At 41.8% G+C, this 22033-nt stretch overlaps 1 protein-coding gene across 5 annotated transcripts in view; it reads left to right on the forward strand.

Annotated features, from left to right (window-relative positions):
• Positions 1-22033, forward strand: part of AMOTL1 (angiomotin like 1) — a 142733-nt gene that overhangs the window by 26216 nt on the left and 94484 nt on the right. The window contains exon 1 of one of the 5 annotated variants that reach the window (XM_089775716.1): positions 3419-3731. The exons of 3 other annotated variants lie outside the window; for them this stretch is intronic. In XM_089775716.1, the coding sequence (XP_089631842.1) occupies positions 3683-3731 (49 nt within the window). In that variant the 5' untranslated portion in view covers positions 3419-3682. Of the gene's footprint in view, positions 1-3418; positions 3732-3882; positions 4192-22033 lie in introns of those variants that run through there. One more of the 5 variants, XM_089775717.1, reaches the window with a different exon arrangement.

Genomic DNA, 22033 nt, shown 5'->3' on the forward strand with positions numbered 1-22033 from the left:
AAGGCAAAGCCTTTCCCCACCTAGGCTACCAGATGTTGATAGGGATGTTAGTCAAGACAGCTAAGTGAGAATGAGCATGACTGTCTTGACTTGTGTATCACTAAGAGAATTGCTAGCTTCAAGCTAATGCCAGGGCTAGAGTCTTCCCACCGTTATGCCCAGGAAAGCCAGTTGTGAGCCATCGCCTGTGCAAAGCTACAGTACAACCACCAGTTGCAAAGATGCATGAGCTCTCATCTTTGCCTCATTTACTTGAAAAGATCATATTAAATGACTAGGAGCTCCATAGAATTTGGCCTCAGAATCTTTATTACTAGCAGCTTGACTTCCAAATCACAGGCTTTCAATTGAAGAAGCATGGCATAATATTTACACAACCTCTGCAGAGAATTACCACTCCTTAAGATGTGAAGAAAAATTAATTAACATGGGTGCCTAAGGCAAGTGAAATCCACATCCTGACATCCAAGGAAGGAAGAAGATAAAGGGGTGTATGTGTGTGGAAACTCTTATTCCAACATGAACAATGTTCTCTGCTCAAGCTGAAACTCTGAAACACCAATATCTAAAAGCCATATCAAAGACCAGACCCAAATCAACATGAAAAATGGCAATTGATGCATGCACAGAGCTAGTGACTATTCCTCACAATATAACATGCAGAACAAAGGCAGACTCCTATGAAACACCTAACTGGAAACCCTAAGGTTGACTCTTGGTAATAGAAAATATAAATCTGGAGAGGTACAACTGTTCAAGCAAAGGGTAAAAAGAGAAAAGGAAAGACTGTTTATACGCCATTGTCTAAAAAAGGAAGGAAGGCAAGAATGATACCACCTCAGATTCATGCATGAGAAGACTTTCTATTATGAAAAGCAATGAAGAAAAACTGTATAATACTAAAGTTTCAGGGGGTAGCCGAGTTAGGCTGTAACAGAAAAACTTAAAGAACAACAAATAGTCTGGTTGCATTTTAAAGACTAACAAAATATGTAGTTGGTATCATGAGCTTTTGTGGGCACAACCCACTTCTTCAGATGATTGGAGGGTTGGAAGTCCAGAACCAAGAAAAAATAAGGGAAGGAGAGATGCGGGGGGAGTAAAAAAATTGGAGGAGGGGAAGAGGACATTGGGTAGATACATTCTCCCCCCAGAAAAATTCCCCCCTCCCCATCCCTTCTTCCCTTAGGGTATGTCTACACTACCCCCCTAGTTCGAACTAGGGGGGGTAATGTAGTCATACGGAGTTGCAAATGAAGCCCGGGATTTGAATTTCCTGGGCTTCATTTGCATAAAGCCAGCCGGCGCCATTTTTAAATGCCGGCTAGTTCGGACCCCGTGCCGCGCGGCTACACGCGGCACAGACTAGCTAGTTCGGATTAGGCTTCCTAATCCGACCTAGCTGTACACCTTGTTCCACGAGGCGTACAGCTAGGTCGGATTAGGAAGCCTAATCCGAACTAGCTAGTCCGTGCCGCGTGTAGCCACGTGGCACGGGGTCTGAACTAGCCGGCATTTAAAAATGGCACCGTCTGGCTTTATGCAAATGAAGCCCGGGAAATTCAAATCCCGGGCTTCATTTGCAACTCCGTATGACTACATTACCCCCCCAGTTCGAACTAGGGGGGTAGTGTAGACATACCCTTTTTTATTCTTGGTTCTGGACTTCCAGCACTCTGGTCATCTGAAGAAGTGGGCTGTTTTTTTTCCTGTATAACACTAGACAGAAGAAAAAAATGGAAGAGAGAGGGCCATGCTACAAAGCAGCCTAGCTCCAATTCAGCTACAGGCAATGATATAAGCAGCCAAGGGATGGAACTCTATCCAGGCCCTGATTCTGCAGTCAGTGGTTTACACCTGTGTAACAACATTGATTTGAATGGAGATACTCCTGATTCATATTGCTGTAACTGGGAGGAGAATCAGGCACAACATTCCTGCCTGTACCAGAGAAATTTGGGGGTCTTGTCTTTTTGTTCTTTGGTGACACTTGTGTATATTGTCATCCCAATACAATACTACTGAACTGAAAGAAGCATTGTACCTATGAAGATGAAATTCATGGAAGGGGTATGTGTATCTCAAGTAAAAACACGTGATTATTGGAGAAAATGATGAATGAGTTATGAATGTACAATATATACATTATATAGATATAATTACTGGATTACTTGTTGATTGACAGAAAAAATAATTTGCTGAATATGGCTGGGCCATCTATGCAGCTGGCTGAATAGTGGAGAATATGTATTTGTGAGTCCTTTTGGACCTAATCCAGAGCTCACTGAAGTCAATGGGAGCATTTTCACTGATTTCAACAGGCTTTGGCTCAGAGCTTTCTTCTGCACTGGTGGGATTAAAAACTCATTGACATAAATTATCTGTGATTACTCTATGACCATCTCAAAGCCAGAACATAGCCAGGATGAACAGTAATGAACTCTCATCCTGCAAACATGTATGCACAAGTGTACCTTTGTTATCCTACAGTTGCATAAGGTGTGTGTAGGTGTTTGAAGGATTGGGGTGTTAATAAATCAGCATTAACTATTCAAACAATATTTTAACTGATTTGTGCCATTCCTTTGAATTGGGAAGAAGAAAAACGGGGCTCACATGTGTAGGGGATTATACTCTTTGCCTCCTTCCACAGAAGATACCCAATGTAGCAGGTCCTGACCTTTTGAGAAATATGAGGTCAGGTGTTAGGCATATTTTAGTGTATAGAGCTCTTCACATTCCTGTTTGGCAAGTGACTGTTTTTGGAGAAGTGGAGCTGCATGGGGCTTCCTGGGACGAGGGGGGCAGGAATGTGGGAAGGCGAGATTTAAAAATAAATAACCCCAAGCCCCCAAACCAACAACATTTAAGTGAAAATAGTTTTTATTTATATTACATTTTAATTCATCTTAAATTGCCTTCAGGAAAAGATTCAGTTTGACCCATTCCAGTGTAAATAGTGGCAGAAGAAACCTGCACAAAAGATCATTTTAATTAGGCAGTTATCAGACTCTCCCCCCTGGATTGTTAACTCTGCTCCATCTCCAGAAGCAGACCACTGAAGTATTTTGTCACTCCCCCACTTGCTTAAAACTGTTTCAATGTGTGTTTATACCCTAGAATAAATCCTAGGATTTTAGATGCAACTGTTAAAATCCTCAAACTCCTGCTACAGGCTCCTTAAGGGGAAGATGCTGCTTTTCGACCAGGAGCAGGCTCTGCAGGGCCCACCTCACATTCTCTGCAGGGCCCACCTCACATTCTCTGCCGGTTACTTCGCTTGTAGAACTCGAGCTCTCTTGGTTCACGCCGGGTGCGCTAGGACCTGGTAACCCATCCGCGCGTGAGTGGTGGAGGCCAGTGTAGTGTTACCATTGGCGAGCCAGCCCCCCGCCCCTCCCATCCGGCTCGGCGCAGCCTGCTCGGGACCGAGGGGATACATGGTGCGACATTAGGACCCAGCGGAGGCTGCCATGATTTGGGCAGTAGGTAAAGCTCTGACATTCCTTTCATTCCAGTGTGAATGGGGCTGATTGTTGTGTGTCCTGGATCTGAGTTTTTCCGCTGCATCTCGATCCGTTTTCTACACATCATGTCAAGCAGCACGTTTGCACGGTAGCCGCTTTATGCGATTTCCCCTCCTCCCCCTTTGGCTGGGGACAAAACTAGCCATGGTAGCCTCATGTGGATTGCAAAGTTTCTGCCTGGAACTGCTGAGCAAGAATTGAAAGGTAATCAACACAAACCTATTTTTGAATTGCAAAAGCTACTTGCTTCATGTGATCTCCTTTAACAGAGCATGAGAGAATTGGGGAGGGGGGAGAGAGAGCATCTGGGAAGGGCTGAAGCCTTTGGTTGCAGCTTTGGGTCTTTATTTGGGCTGTAAACAGCGCCTGGGAAGTCAGGTTAGTTTGCTTTTCCCTGAAAGAGGCTGACATATGGTTGCAGTGGCTGAAATTCCGTAAGTCAGAGCTGCCTGCTGCCGCGCTCAGAGCTTGTTGATAGTTGAGCAGACTGGTGGGGAAGGGAAACAAGGCTGGGAGAGAGACAGAAGGTGCCTCAGTCGGCTTCTTCAAACAGCGAAGCTTCTACGCCGCATGCTTCGCTGAAAGCTGTGATGAGTAGCCAGAATTCGGGGCAAACCCTGCCGGGTCTGAAACCGGTTCCGTTTTGCGATCAGTGGATACAGAGGTACTGTGCTCCGGCAGCCTAGCTCAGCAATTCTGTCTTTGTTCCAGGGTGCAGTCAGGAAGAGGGCAGCTCGATAAACCCTCCAGAAACTACTTTTAACGAGTCGGGTGATGGTTTGAAAGAGCTGTATTGAAAAAACAAAACATCAGAATGTTTGAAGGTTCTGGGCAAATTGTACTTTAAAGATTGGGGCTGACCTCATCTGGATCTATGTACGGCCAGACACCAGCTCCGGATCTGACCCAGCAGCTTTCCCGGTTTATGGCAGTGCAGGGGGAGACACCGATACATTAATTCACAGGGGCTGCTGTCAGAGAGCTAGGGGTCCCACCACATGCACCTACTGCCTGTGATAGGAGTGGGACTTAATAAAGAAGCCACAACATAGTTTATTTTTCCGCTGATTTATATGTTGTCGTTGGGTTTCATACAGTGTTGGAACTGAACAATCCTAAATTGTGCAGAGAGAGAGAGAGAGAGAGAGAGAGAGACTCCATTTTATTTAATATCATATTGCTTCTATATAAATCCATGGTACGCTTACATCTTGAATAGTGCTTGGAGATCTGGTCCCCCCCATCTCCAAAAAAGATATATTGGAATTGAAAAAGGTACAGAAAGGAGCAATCAAAAAGGATTAGGAGTATGGTACTTTTCTGCTTGGAAAAGAAATGATTAAGAAGGAATATGAGAGAGATCTATCCAGAGAGGAATATTGGAGAGAACATGAATAGGGCAGTATTGTTTACTCCATAACACAAGAACTAAGGGGACACCAAATGAAATTAGTAGGCAGCAGGTTTAAAACAAATAAAAAGAAGTATTTTCCCACACAATGCACAGTCAACCTGTGGAACTCTTTGCCAGAGGATGTTGTGAAGGCCAAGGCTGTACCATTTAAAAGAAGAATGTCCAATGTCCTTAGCCTCTGTTTGCCAGAAGCTGGAAATGGGCAACACAGGATGGATCACTTGATGATTATCTGTTCTGTTCATTTTCCTGAAGCAGCAGGTAATTGCCACTGTTGGAAGACAGTATACTGGGTTAGATGGACCATTGGTCTGAACCAATATGGCCATTCTTATGAAACAGTAGCTTTTAAAACCTTCCCTAGAAACACACATGATTTCTGTGCTTTTCTCATCTTAAAAATAGTTTAGGGTCAATAAAGAAATGACTGTCAGTCCTGTCATTATGTTTCCAGTTTTCTTTTAAAGTGGGAATATATCAAGCATTTGATGGTGCTTTGGTTAAACTTTATTAGAGAACACTGGCAATATTTCCATCTGAACATTAAGGCTGTATCCCTTAAACTTTTATTTTATTTTATTTTATTTTATTTTATTTTATTTTATTTTATTTTATTTTCCCTTATTAAAAGGAACCCTAGGCCACTTGTAATACATGAGAAATGTCCATTGTAGTTGAAACTTTTTAATTTCTGAGATATGATTAAAGTGACATTAATAATCACTCAAGCATCCTTCGGAAGTGAAAACGTGTTTGAAAACATTCAGCAACTGTTTAGCAATTGGTGAAGCTAAAGAGATAGGAGGCTTTAAAGCATGTGTAGATTAGAATTTGTCTTTCTGGATGCTCATACTTAGCAATTTTAGTGAGAATTTAGATATTATCACACACGAGGAATTTGTATGTATGAGCTGTATGAAGCCAGAAGGGGACAAACAATTAAATTGGGGATTTTCTTTGCAGGTATGGGGATGGTGTGCTAGGGGAGGAAAAAGAGCTGGTCTAAAGAAGCTTTTGTTTTAGGTTGCACTTTATTAGAAAATAGAGAAACATATTCATGCACCACAGGAAAGAATGAAAATAAAACTGTACATAAATGGATGCATAGATGGGAAATCTAGTCAGTTTAAAAAAAGAAAACAATTAAATGTTTCAGGTTCTAAACCTGCCTCAAAGTCCCCTTGCCAGTTCTTGTGATTTTAGATTTTCCTATTTAAAAAGTTTTTCCTCACTTCTGTTGCTGTGTGAAAGGCTGTCAAGAACAATGGAAATTGACTTAGATACAGTGGCAGCAGGGCAAATAATTATTCAGAAGGTGCTGTCAAAAGCACAGAGAAAATTCTCAGTTGTATCTAATCTGTCTATTAATGCATTTGTAAGGCCATGATCACTCTAGTAATTATAGTAATACTTTAGAATGTTTATAATAGTCTTAGTTGCTTTACAATAGTAGGTAAAAAACAAACACCTTAGAGAGACAGGGATTTTTAAATTGAATGGGTCTTTTTACGCTGTGTGGAAATTTGAGGGGTTTAATTATGACAGCTATGTTGTGCTGAACAATAAGTTAGTTATTTGAAAGTTCTTTATTTTAAAGATGGCCTGTAAATACTTTATCAAAAAATGATTGTGTTGAGTGCTCCCAAATAGCAAAAGTAAAGAGGGTTTTTACCCTCTAGGTACATTAAATCCCCTTTAAATTACAGTACTGTGCTCCTGCCCATCTGTGATGCGCACTGCACTCTGTTGTGATTTCATAGCTAATAATGCTACAGAAACTCTCATCCAAAGATCTTAAAGCAGTTTACAATCATTAGCAGATAAAGGCTCACAATACATCTGTGAGAGAACTCTATAGTGATCACTTCACTAAAAATGCAGACACTTCTGAAGTGGAAAATGGTTGCTGAATAACAGAACACAGCAGTCTTCATAAGATTTTAGTACAGGAGGTGAAATACCCTGATCCAGTTAAAACTGCTGCGGGAATGTAAATAGGCAGAACATAATTGGCTGAATTCCCAGGGAAACCCACTGTGCATGGAATCGGCCTATAGGGATTGTACAGTTCCTGACACACTGGGGCCCTGATCATAGTGGAAACTACTGTAATACAAATAATAAATAGTAATAGCCGGGTGAGGACAGAGATAGGTTGGGAGGCAGTTGGTCCAATAGACAGGGCACTGGCTAGGTGCTTGGTGTTCTATGTCTGGTTCTGCCACTGGCCTACTAGGTGATGTTGGGCAACTTGTGTTATCTCTCTGTTCCTCGGTTTCGCCTTTTTGTGGATGGAGGATAGTGGTGCTTATTCCCTTTGTAAAGTGTTTTGTATGCTACCGATTTAAAAAAAAAAACTAAACTAGGTGCTATTACTATAGTTATATGCCCAGTTTAATAACATTTTTATTTTTTGTCACAAAAGATATTAAATAATAGAAATGCAAAAAACATTTCAATACCATGTTAGAAACTTGTAAAATATTACTTCTCTCATCCTAGGTGGGCCAGGGCCAATATTCACAAGGACTTGTGAATATTGGCACTGGATGTAATGTCACAACATGGTGAATGCTAGAGCATTTGTAGCCAAATGGGAGTGAGCCAGCCAAGCTTGAGAGGACCGGGAATGAAATGTTGAAATGCATGAGTCAGATTCTCTGCTGGGGTCACATGGAAGATTTGTCCCCATATGCTGGAGACTTCTGTGAATCTGTTTGTGGCTTTCAGCACAAGGAATATCTATAGCTTATTTTGTGTAGCAAATGCAGACAACCCAAATATGGCGTCAGAGATACATTTTGTCGATACATTTTGTAATATGTGTTTTAAAAAAACCTTGTAGGGCCTGTTTCTTCACCTTCTTACATCAGTTTTATGCTGATGTAACTTCCCTGAAATCAATGGACCTAGAAATCTTGGATTTATGGTTTACCGGGATAGTTTGGGTAGAGGTTGGTAAAGATTCTCCAGCACCCCACATCTACCCAGTTGGTACTAACTGGAGATGTGGTTTATCCAAAAAGGATCATCTGTACTACAATACATAACCAACTTAGAGTCTTGCGTTCCTGAAACATGTGTTGATGTTGATGGAGACTGGCTTAAATGATAAATGGCTTGTGCATAGGTTTGGTTCCTCAAGCAAATTTGCCTTCAAGGCTAGAACTGGGTTGGAATAGGCTATGGATAGCCTACTAGCGCTTGGCAGCTAGATACCAGCCATACCTATTCTGAGGGCTTTGCTGTAACTGCTTAATGGGAGACTGTTCTCATGGTGTGAAAGCAGGGCCCTGCAGAAGGTCAGAGGTTCGGTGTAAGCCTGTGAGGGAAGAGAGGATATGGCTATTGAGCAACAAGAGGGAGAGGAGGCAGTTATGCTGGACAGGGATCCCCTAATGGAGGAACCAGGGCCATCTTTACCCATAGGCAGAATATGCAGCTGAATAGGGTACCCAAAAATTTGGAGCACCACTGGGACTTAATGTCCACCCATCTTCCTTTTCTTACCCCAGCTCTGTGGCTCTGCTTCTTCTAGGAATAATCTAGCTACCTTAAAAGGGAAAAAGCCTGCCAGAGCTATTAGCAGAACACCAAACCTGCGAAAGAGCCCTTCAGTGCTAATGAAGCAATTGAACAGGTATTTGCCAACCCCAAGTATAAACTTTCAGTTTCTGAATTTACTGTGTTAGTCCACAGGACCTTAGTTTAAAATCTGCTTTAAAAATATTTCATTAGTGTGTGGATGAAGATTATAAAATCACATCTCTAAAAAATCCTCCCTCCCCCGGGCTGCCGTTGGTCATAGGGGCACCAATTTAATAGTACCGCATAGGCATAAGTGGCCAGTATGCTAGGTGGGGAAAACTTTGCCTTCCCTAACTGCCAGTCTACATTCTGCCCCCCGAGCGCCTACTGTAGGTGTTCTGGGGGCGGAGTGTTGCTGCCTCCAGCACCCGTCCTCCTCATGCTCCTGGTCAGGGAGGCTGGAGCCATACACCCTTCTCCCCTCCAGGGCTGGGTAGGCTGGGGCCACACGCTGACTGCTCTCCCTGTGCTCTGAAGTCGGGAGGCTAAGGCCATGCGCTCCCAGTGTTCTTGGGCTGGGGAGGCTGGAACTGTGCGCTCTCCGCCCTCCCTGTACTCCAGGGTGGGGGAGGCTGGATCTGCATGCCCGGCTTCCCCATAAGGCTCTGGGACTTCGTTACTGGCACAGAAAATACAATGGAAGGGAAGAGGCAGGGAAAAACAGTAAAGGGGACAGAAGCGTAACTAGAGTGTTCTCCTTCCCTCCCTTTAACAAGGGAGAATTGGCATGCAGGGGATTTCCCACTCAGCCTCCTACATGTAAGCATTATACAATATAAAAACCAGAGCAGTGCTTGGTTTAGCATAAAGCCAGATGGCTGAGACTGCAGCTAGCACTGCTGTGAGTAGAAGATGAGGGACTTGCAGAATGGTGTGAGGAGGAAGAGAATTTTGTTTGTTTAATTTAGCAAACAGCCAAACTTGTAATCAATAGGGCATGCACCTGTCAATATGATTACCCTGAACTTTTAGGGCCACATTTGGTTGCTCTCTGTTCACTCTGATTAGGACCTTTCTGTGCATTGATTTCAGTGTGTATGCTCACCGTGTAAGGTGGCAGAATGAGACTGACCTCTTGTGTTGCATCACTGTCCACTGCCTTTTCTGTCTGTCTTTTTAGACTGTAAACTCTTTAGGGTAGGGTCTTCGCTTTCTTCTCTGTTTGGAAAGAAGCTGGTGAACATGGGTGTGACCTCAACTAAATAGGAAGCAGATTTTGGGGCCTTGAAAATCAGTTTCCTGTTGTAGGAGAAATCAGTCACATGGAATTATCTGGGTATTTTCTCAGTATAACTTGCTTTAGTTGTCTTTAGGCAGCTTACCTGAAACAGAGATGGTCAAACAACATGCAGGCAATTGTCTTTCAGGAATCAGTCCCCCACCAATACTCAGCAACTCTGCCTCAAGAATTGATTCTAATTAGAGGGATTAAGGCAGAGAGCAAACTCCCTTGTGGTTTGCACCAGCTCCCCTAAAACTAATCTTCATTTTGAAACTAATAATGTAGCATTCCGCATAGAATGTGTACTACCAGCACTCTACAGGGGACAAAACTTGTAAGACTGTAATAGTGCCACCTGGTGACTTCTGCTATAACTATATCTATCTTAAAGCCCCAATGTGATTTCCTTATTCCATACATAATGCCTTTGACTTCAGTGAAACTACAGAGGAGTCAAGTGCTACTTACCGGATCAAAGTGTCAGAATCCAGCCAATAGTAAACAATAGAAGGGGCAGGAAGCAAAAAGTTCTGACATTTCCTGTCTTTTTCATGCTTTATTGTTATGGAGCTGGAGCTACATAAAGTGCAGTTCAGAAAAGTGGCCATAAAAATGGCAACACGGGGTTCTATATTTTGTTATGTTACAATGATTCCTAATAAAATGTGGTCACTTTATATGTAAAAAATTGTGTTTATTTCCCAGCTGCCATGCTGCCAAACCAAACAAGCTCACTGAAAGCTTTGAATCCCATGTTTCATCCATAGCTGCAGGCCCCTGTTTAAACCATTTGTAACCCCATTGTCTTCAAAGGTTGTTTGGGATGTGTGGGTACATGTGGATGCATGTGCTTAAAGGCTAATGGGATTGAACAGGCAGGTATAGCTAAAGGCAGAGTATTTATTAAGGGATAATGTATAAAAATCAGTAGCGACAGATGTCAGAACAAAGAGCAATGGACTTAAGTTGCAATGGGGGAGGTTTAGGTTGGATATTAGGAAAAACTATTTCACTAGGAGGGTAGTGAAGCACTGGGATGGGTTACCTCGGGAGGTGGTGGAATCTCTATCTGTAGGGGTTTTTAAGCTTGACAAAGGCCTGGCTGGGATGATTTGTTTGGGGTTGGTCCTGCTTTGGGTGGGGGATTGGACTTGATGGCCTCCTGAAGTCTCTTCCAGCCCTGGGATTCTATGATTCTTTGAAAATTGAGAGAGCTCCTCTGGTCTCCAAGAGCACAGGCTGAGTTCGTGGGGCTGGCAGGAAGGGGAGAGTATATTTTTATATGTGAACTTACAAATTTGACCAGGAATCCATGAAACAAAAGTCTAGTGCCCCACAATGCCATTTTTACATAGCTGCTGTTCGGAGCAGACCTGCATTTTAGAGGTTAGAGCTGGTAAAATGTTACCTCTTTGCGGCATCCTCATAGCTGGATGTCTGGATACAGGTATTGATATGTCTGCAAAATATATGTCTGCAAAATATTCCTGAGTGCAAAAGTTTCCCCTGGACTATTAACCTTAGTAGGTAGGAGACATCGACTCTGCAAATATCTGACTCGGGTTTATGGGGTTCATGCTACAGGACTAAAAATAGCAGTCTGCTGTTCCCATTTGGGCTGGAGCCTGGGTAGTGAGACCTACTTCCCTTGCTGGATTTCTGAGTCCGGGCTCCAGCCCAAGCAGGAATGTTTACACTGCTATTTTTTACACTGTAGCGCATGTCCTGTAAGCTCAAGTCAGTTGAGCTGAGTTCTGAGATTCATTGCCACAAGGGTTTTTTACAAAGTAAATGTACCCTATATGCTCATGTAATAGTGTCACTAGCAACTTGCATTCAGGGATATTTTGCACATTTGGGAAAATCACCGAAATATTTTGTTTTAATAAAACACTTTTTGGCAGCTTTGGGACAGATGTAATATCTGGTTTCTATTTGTTTCTTGAATGTTTAATGTCCTCATTCTGCTCAGATCAGCAGAATTAAATTGAAGAAAACAATCACTTCTCCCCTAGAATAAATCTACATGGAAATGTATTGGACATGGACATCATCTTTTGAAATGTCAGAAGACAAAGGGGAACAGTTTCCTTTTAATATTTTCTTTTTATAACATCAAATTCTGCTTTTTGCTTCTTAGGCATAATTTGGGAATAAATCCATTTAAGGCAATGGAGTTCACCTTTACAATGATGAGCTGGGAGCAGAATTTTGCCCCGCATCAGAAATAATGTAGGCAGCAAATGGGCAATTGCTGCATCTAAAACAATAGCAGACATTGCAGTATATATTGGCATGCATATTATTTGTATATGCATCAGAGCTGGGAGTAACTGTGGGGCTGGGGGTCAGCAGCCCACCTGTCCAGCACTCTAGAGCTCGGATCAATGTGGGCCCCCAGCCCACCCACCCTCCTGGGCTCCAAGACTGGCAGTGCTGGGGGCCAGTAGGCCACCAACCCACTTGGTGCACCAAAGATGGGAGAGCTCGGTGTCATGTCATTCATTTGATGCTCTAGGACTGGTGACTGCTCCTCTTGCCCATCCTTCCCTGTGCTCCAGGGCTGAGATGGAGGAGTGGGTGGTCACAGAGGGGAGAGAGAGAGAGCTCTAGGCTCCAGTGCGGCCTCAAACAGAAGAGGCAGAGCCGGGGGCTGGCCTCCCTGAGCCAGTAGTTCATGGACCATGTATCATCTTTGATCTTTTTACGATACAACATTTTAGGAATATATTGTCTAGAAAAATCTTCCATGGAGAGATCTTTTGGATTATTTGTTGTGACTAGGTCTGTCAATTAATCTCAATTAACTCAAGTGATTCATTCAAAACAAGTCAACTTAGTTAAAAAATAATCGCTATTTATTACAGTTTCAATTGTACTGTTCAACAATAATAGAATAGCAATTAACATTTATTATAAATATTTTTATGGTTTTATTTTACATTTTCAAACATTGATTTCAATTACAACATAGAATACAAAGTGTATAGTATCAAAGGGGGTAGCTGTGTTAGTCTGAATCTGCATAAACAATGAGAAGTCCTGTGGCACCTTATAGACTAACAGATGTATTGGAGAATAAGCTTTCCCGGGCAAAGACCTACTTTGTCAGATGCATTTAGTGGAAATTCCAGAGGCAGGTATAAATATACAGGCATATGAAAAGAGTACCAATCAGGCTAGAGATAAGGAGGTTAATTCAGTCAGGGAGGATGAGGATGAGGCCCACTTCTAGCAGCTGATGTGGAGGTGTGAACACCAAGGCTGTGTCTACATTGGCATCCCTTTCCGGAAAAGGGATGCTAATGAGACACTTTGGAATAGCAAAATCCGCGGGGGATTTAAATATCCCCCGCGGTATTTGCATTAACATGGCTGCCGCTTTTTTCCGGCTTGGGGAAAGTAGGAATAAAAGAAAGTAGGAATAAAAGATCCTCTGGAAAAGGGTTTATTTTCCAGAGAATCACGTCTAGACTGCCGCTTTTCTCCAGCTTATCCCCAAGCCGGAAAAAAGCGGTAGCCATGTAAATGCAAATACCGTGGGGGATATTTAAATCCCCCACGGATTTTGCTATTCCAAAGTGTCTCATTAGCATCCCTTTTCCAGAAAGGGATGCCAATGTAGACACAGCCCAAGAGAGGAGAAACTGCTTTGTAGTTGGCTAGTCATTCACAGTCGATTTGTTTAATCGTAAACTGATAGTGTCAAATTTGCAAACTATAAAGTGTATAGTATTCTCTTTATATTTCATTATAAATATTTGCACTGTAAAAAGAATAAATAAAAGAGATAGTATTTTTCAATTCATCTTGTACAAATACTGTAGAGTAATTTCTTTATATTGGAAGTGTAATTTACAAATTGTTTCTGTTACATAATTTCACTCAAAGAAAACCATGTAAAATTTGAGAGACTACAAGTTCACTCATTCCTATTTCTTGTTCAGTATTTTTCGATTCATCTTGTACAAATACTGTAGAGTAATTTCTTTATACTGGAAGTGCAATTTACAAATTGTTTCTGTTACATAACTGCACTCAAAGAAAACCATGTAAAATTGTAGAGCCTATAAGTTCACTCATTCCTATTTCTTGTTCAGTTGCTAAAACAAACAAGTTTGTTTACTTTTATAGGAGATAATGTTGCCCGATTCTTATTTACAGTGTCTCCTGAAACAGTGGGGACAGGCATTTTCATGACAATGTTGTAGCTGGTGTTACAAGGTATTTGTGTCAGATATGCTAATCATTCATGTGCTTCTTTCATGCTTTGATCCCCATTCCAGCGGACATGCTTCCATGCTGATGATGCTCATTAAAAATACGTTAATTAAATTTGTGACTGAACTCCATGAGGGGAGAATTGTGTATCTCCTGCTCTGTTTTACCTGCATTCTGCCATATATTTTGTTTTCTGGCAGTCTCAGATGACAACCCAGCACATATTGTTTGACTTAAGAGCTCATTCACTGCAGATTTGACAAAATGCAAAGAAGGCACCAGTATGAGATTTTAAAGATAGCTACAGCACTTTACCAAACATTTAAGAATCTGAGGTGCCTTCCAAAATCTGAGAAGTACAAGGTGTGGAGCAGGCTTTCAGAAGTCTTACAAGAGCTCTGATGTAGAACTACAGAACTCAAACCACCAAAAAAGAAGTTCAGCCTTCTGTTGTTGGCATCTGACTTGGATGATGAAAATGGACGTGTGTCTCTGCTTGCAATGTTTTGGATCATTATTGAGCAGAACCCATCATCAGGATGGTGGGATGGTGGCCAAAGCATGAAGGGACATGCCAAATATTTGGCATATCTGGCATGTAAATATCTTGCAATGCTGGCTACAGCAGTGCCATGTGAATGCCTGTTCTTACTTTCAGGTGATTTTGTATATCAGGAGTGGCAGCTTTATTTCCTATTAATGTAAGTGAACTAGTTTGTCTTAGCAATTGGCTGAACTAGCGGTAGTACTGAGTAAACTTTGTTTTATTTTGGAATGCAGTTACAAAGAAAAAAATTCTTCATTTGTAAGTTGCACTTTCACCTTAAGCAGGTTGCATTGAAGTACAGTAGTTCTGTGAGGTGAAATGAACGATACTATTTCTTTTGTTTATCTTTTTACCGTGCAAATATTTGTAATAAAAAATAACACAAAGTGAGCACTCTATACTTTCTATTCTGTGTTGTAATTGAAATGAAATAATTTAAAATATCAACAACATCCAAAATATTTAAATAAATTATATTCTGTAATTGTTTAACCGTTTGGTTAAAATTGCAATTAATCATGATGTTATTAATCTTATGATTCATCATAATTTTTAAAAATTTAAACGCAGTCCTCGTTGTGACCTTGTCTTCCACCATAAATATAAATGTGCTTCAGATAATGTTTAACCCTGTTATAAGGCTCTTCTGGGTACATTTAGGTTAGAGAATAACCAAGGTTCACATTCTGGGTGAAATTCTGGCTCTGCTGAAATCAATAGCAAAATTCCCATTGATTTCAGCGGGGCCAGAATTTTGACCCCTGTAAATGACAGGCACCTGTAGAGTCCTTGAACCAATAGCATATGCTTAATCAGGAGTTCCAAATCTAAGGCATGCTATTGTTTGAACATTTGAGAAGGACAGATCTGGAAACCCCTCCCAAAGTTGTATCCACACAATGAGATCTATTGTAGTCAGTGAAGATTTGGATTGATTTTTGCTCACTTCCTCATGCAGCGATCTATAAAGACACTATTGAGGACTGGATGATGGGTCTCCCAAGTAGTAGAACTTAGCCTTGTTGTCTGCGATACTTGGAGGAATTTAAATAAAATCTTTACCACTTGTAAAAGCAGCCACTAGTGTCAGTGAATATTGACCACTGCCAATTGTGTGTCCTTCACAATTTGTGTGTCACACCTTTATTTAAAACACTACAGGGATTGACTGTAAGTTGCATACTATGCTCTGGACATGTACGTTTATATAATATTTAAATATACTTTTAAATTTCCTTTCCCCTTTGACCTGCTATTTAAAGAATTTAGGATTTTTTCCCTCAAAGGCATGTTTGGTTCTATCACCCATAAATCATTACACTGACAGTATGAAATATGGTGAGTCTTTATTCTGTGTTTTGTTGATTCTACAAACTATAAAAGATTCACAATCTGTAGTAAACTTTAAAGTCTGGATACATTTATACAGTTTGATTTTTGTTTAAACTGTGCAAAGTTTCTGTTTCCATTTTGCCCCCATCCCAACCGTCTTTTTGTGCTTACAAGTCTCACAAGTTTCATGTCTCTGCACTTGCATATCACATAGTCAGTTAAATCAGGCTAGGGTTCCTAATTTTCTAATTGCTGTAAACTAGATCCCCAAGACCCTGCCCGTGCCTACTTCTTCATCCAACATTAAAAATACATTATACATTAAAAGCAAGAGGAAGACCAAGGACAGGGTAGGCCCACTGCTTAGTGAGGAGGGAGAAGCAGTAACAGGGAACTTGGAAATGGCGGAGATGCTCAATGACTTCTTTGTTTCGGTCTTCACCGAGAAGTCTGGAGGTGTGCCTAACGTAGTGAATACAAGCAGAGAGAGGGTAAGTTTAGAAGATAGGATACACAAAGAACAAGTTAAAAATCACGTAGGAAAGTTAGATGTCAGCAAGTCACCAGGTCCTGATGAAATGCATCCCAGGATACTCAAGGAGCTGATAGAGGAGGTATCTGAGCCTTTAGCTATGATCTTTGAAAAATCATGGCAGACAGGGGAAATTCCAGAAGACTGGAAAAGGGCAAATATTGTGCCCATCTATAAAAAGGGGAATAAGAACAACCCAGGAAACTACAGACCGGTCAGTTTAACGTCTGTCCCAGGGAAGATAATGGAGCAGGTAATTAAGGAAATCATATGCAAACACTTGGAAGGTAATAAAGTGATAGGGAATAGCCAGCATGGGTTTGTGAAGAACAAGTCATGCCAAACTAATCTGATAGCTTTCTTTGATAAGATAACAAGCCTTGTGGATAAGGGAGAAGCGGTGGATGTCATATACCTAGACTTTAGTAAGGCATTTGATACGGTCTCGCATGATATTCTTATTGATAAACTAGGCAAATATAACTTAGATAGGGCCACGATAAGGTGGGTGCATAATTGGCTGGATAACCGTAGTCAGAGAGTTGTTGTTAACGGTTCTAAATCCTGCTGGAAAGGGATAACAAGTGGAGTTCCTCAAGGGTCTGTTTTGGGACCCGTACTGTTCAATATCTTCATCAATGATGTAGATATTGGGATAGATAGTACGCTTATTAAGTTTGCAGATGATACCAAACTGGGTGGGGTTGCAACTTCTTTGGAGGATAGGGACATAATTCAAAATGACCTTAGCAAGTTAGAGAAATGGTCAGAGGTAAACAGGATGAGGTTTAATAAGGAGAAATGCAAAGTGCTCCACTTAGGAAGGAACAATCAGTTCCATACATACAAGATGGGAAGCGACTGTCTAGGAAGGAGCATGGCGGAAAGGGATCTAGGGGTCATAGTGGACCACAAGTTGAATATGAGCCAACAGTGTGATGCTGTTGCAAAAAAAGCAAATATGATTCTAGGTTGTATCAACAGGTGTGTTGTAAGCAAGACTCGTGAAGTCATTCTGCCGCTCTACTCTGCACTAGTTAGGCCTCAGCTGGAGTACTGTGTCCAGTTCTGGGCGCCACATTTCAAGAAAGATGTGGAGAAATTGGAAAGGGTACAGAGAAGAGCGACAAGAATGATTAAAGGTTTAGAGAACATGACCTATGAAGCCAGGCTTCATGAACTGGGCTTGTTTAGTTTGGAAAAAAGAAGATTAAGGGGGGACATGATAGCGGTTTTCAAATATCTAAAAGGGTGTCACAAGGAGGAAGGAGAAAATTTGTTCCTCTTGGTTTCTGAGGACAGGACAAGGAGTAATGGGCTTAAAGTGCAGCAGGGGAGGTTTAGATTGGACATTAGGAAAAAATTCCTAACTGTCAGGGTGGTCAAATATTGGAATAAATTGCCAAGGGAGGTGGTGGAATCTCCCTCTCTGGAGATATTTAAGAACAGGTTAGATAGACATCTGTCAGGGATGGTGTAGACGGAGCTTGATCCTGCCTTGAGGGCGGGGGGCTGGACTCGATGACCTCTCGAGGTCCCTTCCAGTCCTATTATTCTATGATTCTATGATTCTATGAACATTCCCCCTCTGCTCTACCTCTTCTCTAAAGGCCCCGCTCCTGCTCTGCCTCTTCCCACAAGGCCCTGCCTCTGCTTGCTCCTTCCCTCCCTCTTGCTTGCAGCTGTCCCCTCTCCTCTTCCTCACTGCTGGATCATCTCCACCTTCCTCCCCTTCTTCTAGCTGGGATCCCTGTGCTCTGGGGATGGACTGGGAGTTGTAGTCTGACTCGAAGTTTCTCTGCAGGACAGGAGGCAGCCTCCATTGATCAGGGGTTAGCACAGGTTAATGACCTGGCATCTCCCCCATCGTGGACAACTGAATTTTTTTCTATCTGACTGGACACTGACCGATCCCTTTTTTACCAGAGTTTCTTCTACATACTGGTCTTTCTGGTCAGGCCACGTCTTTTCATAATCATCTTCTTTCTTAGAAAGAGAGGTGGTACATTTTAGGAATCCCAGACCTGAACCACTTTGTCTCACGCAGGACTTCGTTGGAGGTATCTAAAAGGGTGTCACAAGGAGGAGAGAAAAAATTGTTCTTCCTGGTCTCTGATGATAGGACAAGAAGCAATGGGCTTAAACTGAAACAACGGAGGTTTAAGTTGGACATTAGAAAAACATTCCTCACTGTCAGGGTGGTTCAACACGGGAATAAATTGCCTAGGGAGGTTGTGGAATCTCCATCTCTGGAGATATTTAAGAGTAGGTCAGGTAAATGTCTATCAGGGATGGTCTAGACAGTACTGGGTCCTGCCTTGAGGGCAGGGGACTGGACTCGATGACCTCTTGAGGTCCCTTCCTGTCCTAGTATTCTATGATTCTATGAATGTGGTCAGTGATCATAGGTTATGGGAGTCCCAGGTTAGTATCTTAATTGACCACCCTTCATCCTGTGGCTCAGTCAATTAAATAAGATTGCTTCTGTCAAATCAATCTTGGCTGGTGAGGAGAATGTGTCTTATATAATGCTTAAAGATTAAGGGTGCACCAATATATTCAGTGGTCTATTTGGATGAATGTTGCCTGTGGTTTTTCACATGTATCTCTTGCTAGTGGCTTGACTGGTTTTGTGGCTTGACTGTACTGTTGTGGATTTTTCTATTATACTTTTCTTTAAAAATGTAGCAATGAGAATTCAGTTGTGTCCAGTCTTGTCCACACTGTTAGCAGGGGAAGAAGACATTACATATTTCTTCTGTATTTGTAAAAAGCACTTCAGATGATATAGTTCACTGCGTAAATCAGATACTCAGGTATGTTAGCAAAATGCAGGACAATGTAGCACTTTAAAGACTAACAAGATGGTTAGTCTTTAAAGTGCTACATTGTCCTGCATTTTGCTTCAGCTACCCCAGACTAACACGGCTACATTTCTATCAGGTATGTTAGGGATTGTGTGCTTCTTTAATGTCTTTCATTTTCGAGCAAACACAGGTATTGCTAAGTTCTTATTGAACTTAGCTGGTGTGAACATGAGTATTATCTAACGATCGCACTAGTATCTTGAAAGCGACACCATCAAACCTAAGAGTATGTCAGTAGAAAGGTCTTGGGAAGAAGGCAAAACAGGAAGCTAAGTGTGAGATCATTTTAAATGTGTTGCAATACTTGTGCGAATGAACCATCAGTGTCTGGCTGTTGTACATTGAGATTTTTTTAGCAGCTTGTCATAATTAGCATTGCAACTTGTGACTCAAAAGGGACACCAACAACTTAAATAACACTCTGCCCTAAGTTGTTTCACATACTGTTACAGGTAACGCTTGAGATGAGTTCTACTGAAAGAAATTAGAAACAAAAATAATTCTCCCCTGCTCTGGCAACAGTCTAGGGGCCAGACAGGAGGAGCTTCAAGGCATTAGGGAAGAACTTCCACATTGCAGGAACAGTATAGGACTGGTGTGATTTCTAGGGAACTGGTGAGAAAATTTTGTACAATAAGGCAGAGCAATCTGTGGGTCGGCTCTTATTTATATTGGAGGCTGTTTCAGTCCTTGACAGCCACCTGGAAACTGGAAGGTGGAAAAGCATAAAAAAAGCCATCTTTATCACATCTCTCTGTGGCTTTGCTTCAGCACTGTGCATAGAACAGAATCTAGCTCTCTCTTTTTTTCTGTTTTGTTTTGTGCATTGGGCAGCACTTTGGCCATAGTCATTTTCCACTGTTTGTTACAAAAACATATTGTAGCGTGGAACAACAGGGGACAGAAAAGTATTTTGCAAATAGAGTGGTGTGATTATACTCCTCCCCAGATTGGCTGTGGGACTGGTGTAGAATCTGAAATAGGGATGTAATGATAGTCGGTTAACCGATTAACTGATAAGCAAAAGCTTATAGGTGAATGCTATAGACTACATGCATTTTCCCCCACCCCTTGCCAGTAAATTTTTTAGCAGTCTGGCCAGCAGCCCAGCTCAGTCCTGGCTTGCCTGGGTCCTGGACCTACCCCTGCTGCAGCTGTCTGTATTTAAAATGTATTAGGAGCCAGGCGGGCAGGCAGCCCATCTCAGTTCTGGCTTGTACCGGGTCCGGGAGCTCAGATCCCTCCCCCTCAGACAGGGACTGCCCGGGGACTATAGAATAGTTGACTAATTGATAAAAATTCTTGAAGTTAATCGACTATTCAATTAACTGATATTTAACATCCCTAGTCTGAAACTATTTTAAATAATTTAGATTCCCTGTATTATTTCTGAAAATATTTTATAAACCACAGAGTCACTTAAAGGAAGGTGTAAAATTCACTTATTCCCTTTTCAATTTCAATTACTTCAAATGTGATCAGTTTAGAAAACTTTGGAAAACAGTATATCATAAGAAACATTTCCATCTTCTCTGCACACTTTCCACACTGATGGAAAGTCCTCTCTGACTGTCTCTATTGCACACGCTACTCACTTTCCACAGTGATGCATGTCAGAGGAAATGCCATTTGTGCAACTAATGCAGACTTTGCCACAGAAATCTGGACGACTGAGAAGAGATCAAGGTGCAGGAGAAGTGGTGAGAGATGTGAGAGAAATGAATTTATCAGATGGTTCTGCAGTTTATCACTTGATGTGTGTATAAATGCTAGTCACTTTAAACTGTTTTATATGCATTATCTTTGTAAGAGTTTCTGGTGTTGTTGGAGATATATTATTATTCCACATGTATGTGTGCCTACACCATAAACACGCCTATTATAACGCTCCAAATAAGTCCCCCCAATCCTGTTTCAGGTCTGGATATGGAAGAATCTGGTATAATCGTTTGATTGCTGTTCTCTAACAACCATAGCATGTGGCCTTTGTGAAATTAGCAACGTTCTGTTGGAACTGGAGCACAGCAGCACTGGAGCAGCATTTTGCTTCATATGTTCGGTGTGTTACTCCACACTCAGATGATTCAATGCTTGGGGCTCCACATTTCTGAGGTGGAGATGCCTGTGCCCATATCATTAACTGAGGGTACGTCTACACTACATCCCTAGTTCGGACTAGGGATGCAAATGGAGACGACCGAAGTAGTTAATGAAGCAGGGATTTAAATATCCCGCGCTTCATAAACATGATCTCGCCGGCGCGCTAGATCGAATCACAGCTGATTCGAACAAGGAAGTGCGCGCCAGGATGCATTTTTGAGGAGTAATGTTAGTTCGGACTAAGGGCTTTAGTCCGAACTAACGCGTCCCGGCGTGCACTTCCTGGTTCGAATCAGCTGTGATTTGAACTAGCGCGCCGGCGAGATCATGTTAATGAAGCGCGGGATATTTAAATCCCCGCTTCATTAACTGCTTTGGTCTTCTCCATTTGCATCCCTAGTCCAAACTAGGGATGCAGTGTAGACGTACCCTTAGAGAGTTTCTGTGTCTCCTAGTTTTATAAAAAGTTCCACTTTGACGATTAATAACCCTATTAATTCCAGTCAGTCAAATGAAGGCCCTCTCTACATCACTTTGGGGAAGAAAGCTTCAGGGGGTAGCCGAGTTAGTCTGTACAGAAAAAAACAACAAATGGCCTGGTAGCACTTTATAGACTAACAAAACATGTAGGTGGTATCATGAGCTTTCGTGGGCACAGCCCATTTCTTCACTGTGGGGAAAGC

The sequence above is a fragment of the Pelodiscus sinensis genome, chromosome 1 (assembly GCF_052426305.1).
Source record: "Pelodiscus sinensis isolate ZL-2025 chromosome 1, ASM5242630v1, whole genome shotgun sequence".
Taxonomy (NCBI): domain Eukaryota; kingdom Metazoa; phylum Chordata; order Testudines; family Trionychidae; genus Pelodiscus; species Pelodiscus sinensis.